Here is a 2,149-nt window from a genome sequence, read left to right on the forward strand (position 1 = left end):
CAATATTCATTCCCAGTTTGTCAATACAATCATGGAAGATAGCACCAGTCCAACAATATAATTAAATCCATGAAAAAAGGAATGGACCAATATTTCAGTCTCGAATATGAGAAGGGTTGCAGTATAATCCCTGAACAATCAGAATGACAGCAATTATGGTAGTGTTCTAAAATATTTCACAATTGCAGGAAAAATTCCCCGTCAACCTACTCAATCAGACGCAAAGAACTAAAAATGCTCAAAATCAATGTTGAAAGGAGCTGCTGATTTGACATTGCAGGGATACATCATAATGTTACATAATCATCTATGCGCTAGTCAGTACATGAAAACAATCTACAATCTATAAACGGAACAATTAACAACTATAACGATACATGAAAATTTCACCCCCCCCCCCCCCACCCCCCAACATAGCAGAGTTTCAGGCTCAGCCTTATCCTTCCGTCTCCATTCATCAAAATCCTCCGTCTCCACCTCGAAAACTCCCGCATTATGGTCAGGTTCTGTGTAATCCAAAGCTACAAAAACCATATTGCATTACCAACCAAACCTCACAGCGGATTCTTCCTCGGCCTCCCCCTCTTCCTTGGGGCCAAACTGGACGCATTCCCACGCGAAACCCCCACCACATTATTCCTACTTTCCACCACCTTCTTTGTGGCCGACGTATGAGCAGCTGAAGGTGGTGTGGTAGCAGTGGTGACGGCTGGCGGAGCTGACACACTACCTCCATTTCTTTCAATCTCCTGCTGCACTCCCGGAAAAATAGGAGGCATCCAACTTGGAAACCCGGTCATCGGTTTTCCTCCACCCTCCTGACTCCCAGACACAAACCCTATCGGAAAAAACGCCCAGCAACAATAATAAGCTTCTTTTCCCGGAACCAACGGCGGCAAAGTCGGAATCAAAACCGCATGAAAAGCTCTATTGCAATTCTGACACCTTAAACAACAACTTTCGTAAACCCTTGGATACTCAAACAACCGATAACAGTATGGACATGCTGTCCAAAATGTTGACAATCTTAATCTTTGATTCTCATTTTGGTTCTTCGAATTCGGCGTCCGATGTTGCACGCGCTCCTGATTTTGACCTCTTCTAGTGAAAGGTAATTTGCCGGCTTGATTCGAACGATCGCCGGCGCTGCTTAAATCGATCCTCGTAAACAAGCTCAATTCTTTGTCGTAAAGAGATTTTTTGGAGCTGTTAGATAAAACCGCCCATGCATCGGCTACGAGCTTAAACGCTTGATCAGCGAAAGGGAACTTGTTTTTGTCTGGGTGAAGAAGGAGAGCTAGGCGACGATACTGTTTCTTGATGAGATCGTTGTCTTCGGATTGGCGATCGATTTGTAAGATAGAGTACCAATCGTGGTGGTTGTTTATTCTTTTCTCTGCAACGAGGAGGACGTCGACGACGGCTAGGATCTGATCTGACCCGTCCAAGAGGGGTTCGGTTTCTTGAGCTAAGATTGCGAAGTCTCTCGAGCCGTTGAAATCCCGGTTTTGGAGAAGCTTCTCGGCGATTCCTAGAAGGCGTATAGCTTCTGCTCTGCTGCTGTTTTCCTCCATTTCCAAAGGGCCTGTAAGTATATCTATCTGGTGGGTTAAAAACGAGGGATTTTTTTTTTTTTCTTACTTTGTTGGACTTCATTTTTTAGGGTGTGTTTATGTTAGAATTTTGAAGACCAGATGGACCGAATTGGTATTGACCATTACGTCAAATTACAAATAGTTTTAACTTTGTTGGAAGGGTAGAATGGGTGTTTTTGGTATTTTAATCAGGAATCGTAGATTTTCAGACAAGAGGCTCTTCAGACAAAACTTAGCGAACCTGAGCTGAGATCCGGCACACAGATTTTGCTCTTACAATATACAAGATATAATAAATACACAAATAAACCATAATATTTTAGAAAAAAATTGTTTCAGTTTTATTATTATTATTATTATTATTATTATTATTTCCTTCTTTTTTTGTATGAAAGGTTTATTCGAAATTTATTTATTTTGGAATGCTGCTTAATTGCTTATAGGACCAAAAAATGTTTAATTCCCCTATATGCGTCCCTGCTAAAAATAAATAAATTTGAATATTTTATCTTATTATACCTTTGGTTATATATTTTTTGAAACGACTCTTTTAA

The 2,149-nt window shown here is 40.7% G+C and overlaps 1 protein-coding gene across 1 annotated transcript; it reads right to left on the reverse strand.

Annotated features, from left to right (window-relative positions):
* Nucleotides 1–235: 235 nt before the first annotated feature.
* On the reverse strand, nucleotides 236–1,660 carry LOC111311315 (uncharacterized). The gene has a single exon (XM_089766167.1). The coding sequence runs from the start codon at nucleotides 1,572–1,574 to the stop codon at nucleotides 555–557; it is 1,020 nt and encodes a 339-aa protein (XP_089622293.1). The 5' UTR covers nucleotides 1,575–1,660; the 3' UTR covers nucleotides 236–554.
* Nucleotides 1,661–2,149: the final 489 nt, after the last annotated feature.

This window comes from Durio zibethinus, chromosome 1 (assembly GCF_047325235.1).
Source record: "Durio zibethinus cultivar Kanyao isolate XHJ-2024 chromosome 1, ASM4732523v1, whole genome shotgun sequence".
Lineage (NCBI taxonomy): Eukaryota > Viridiplantae > Streptophyta > Magnoliopsida > Malvales > Malvaceae > Durio > Durio zibethinus.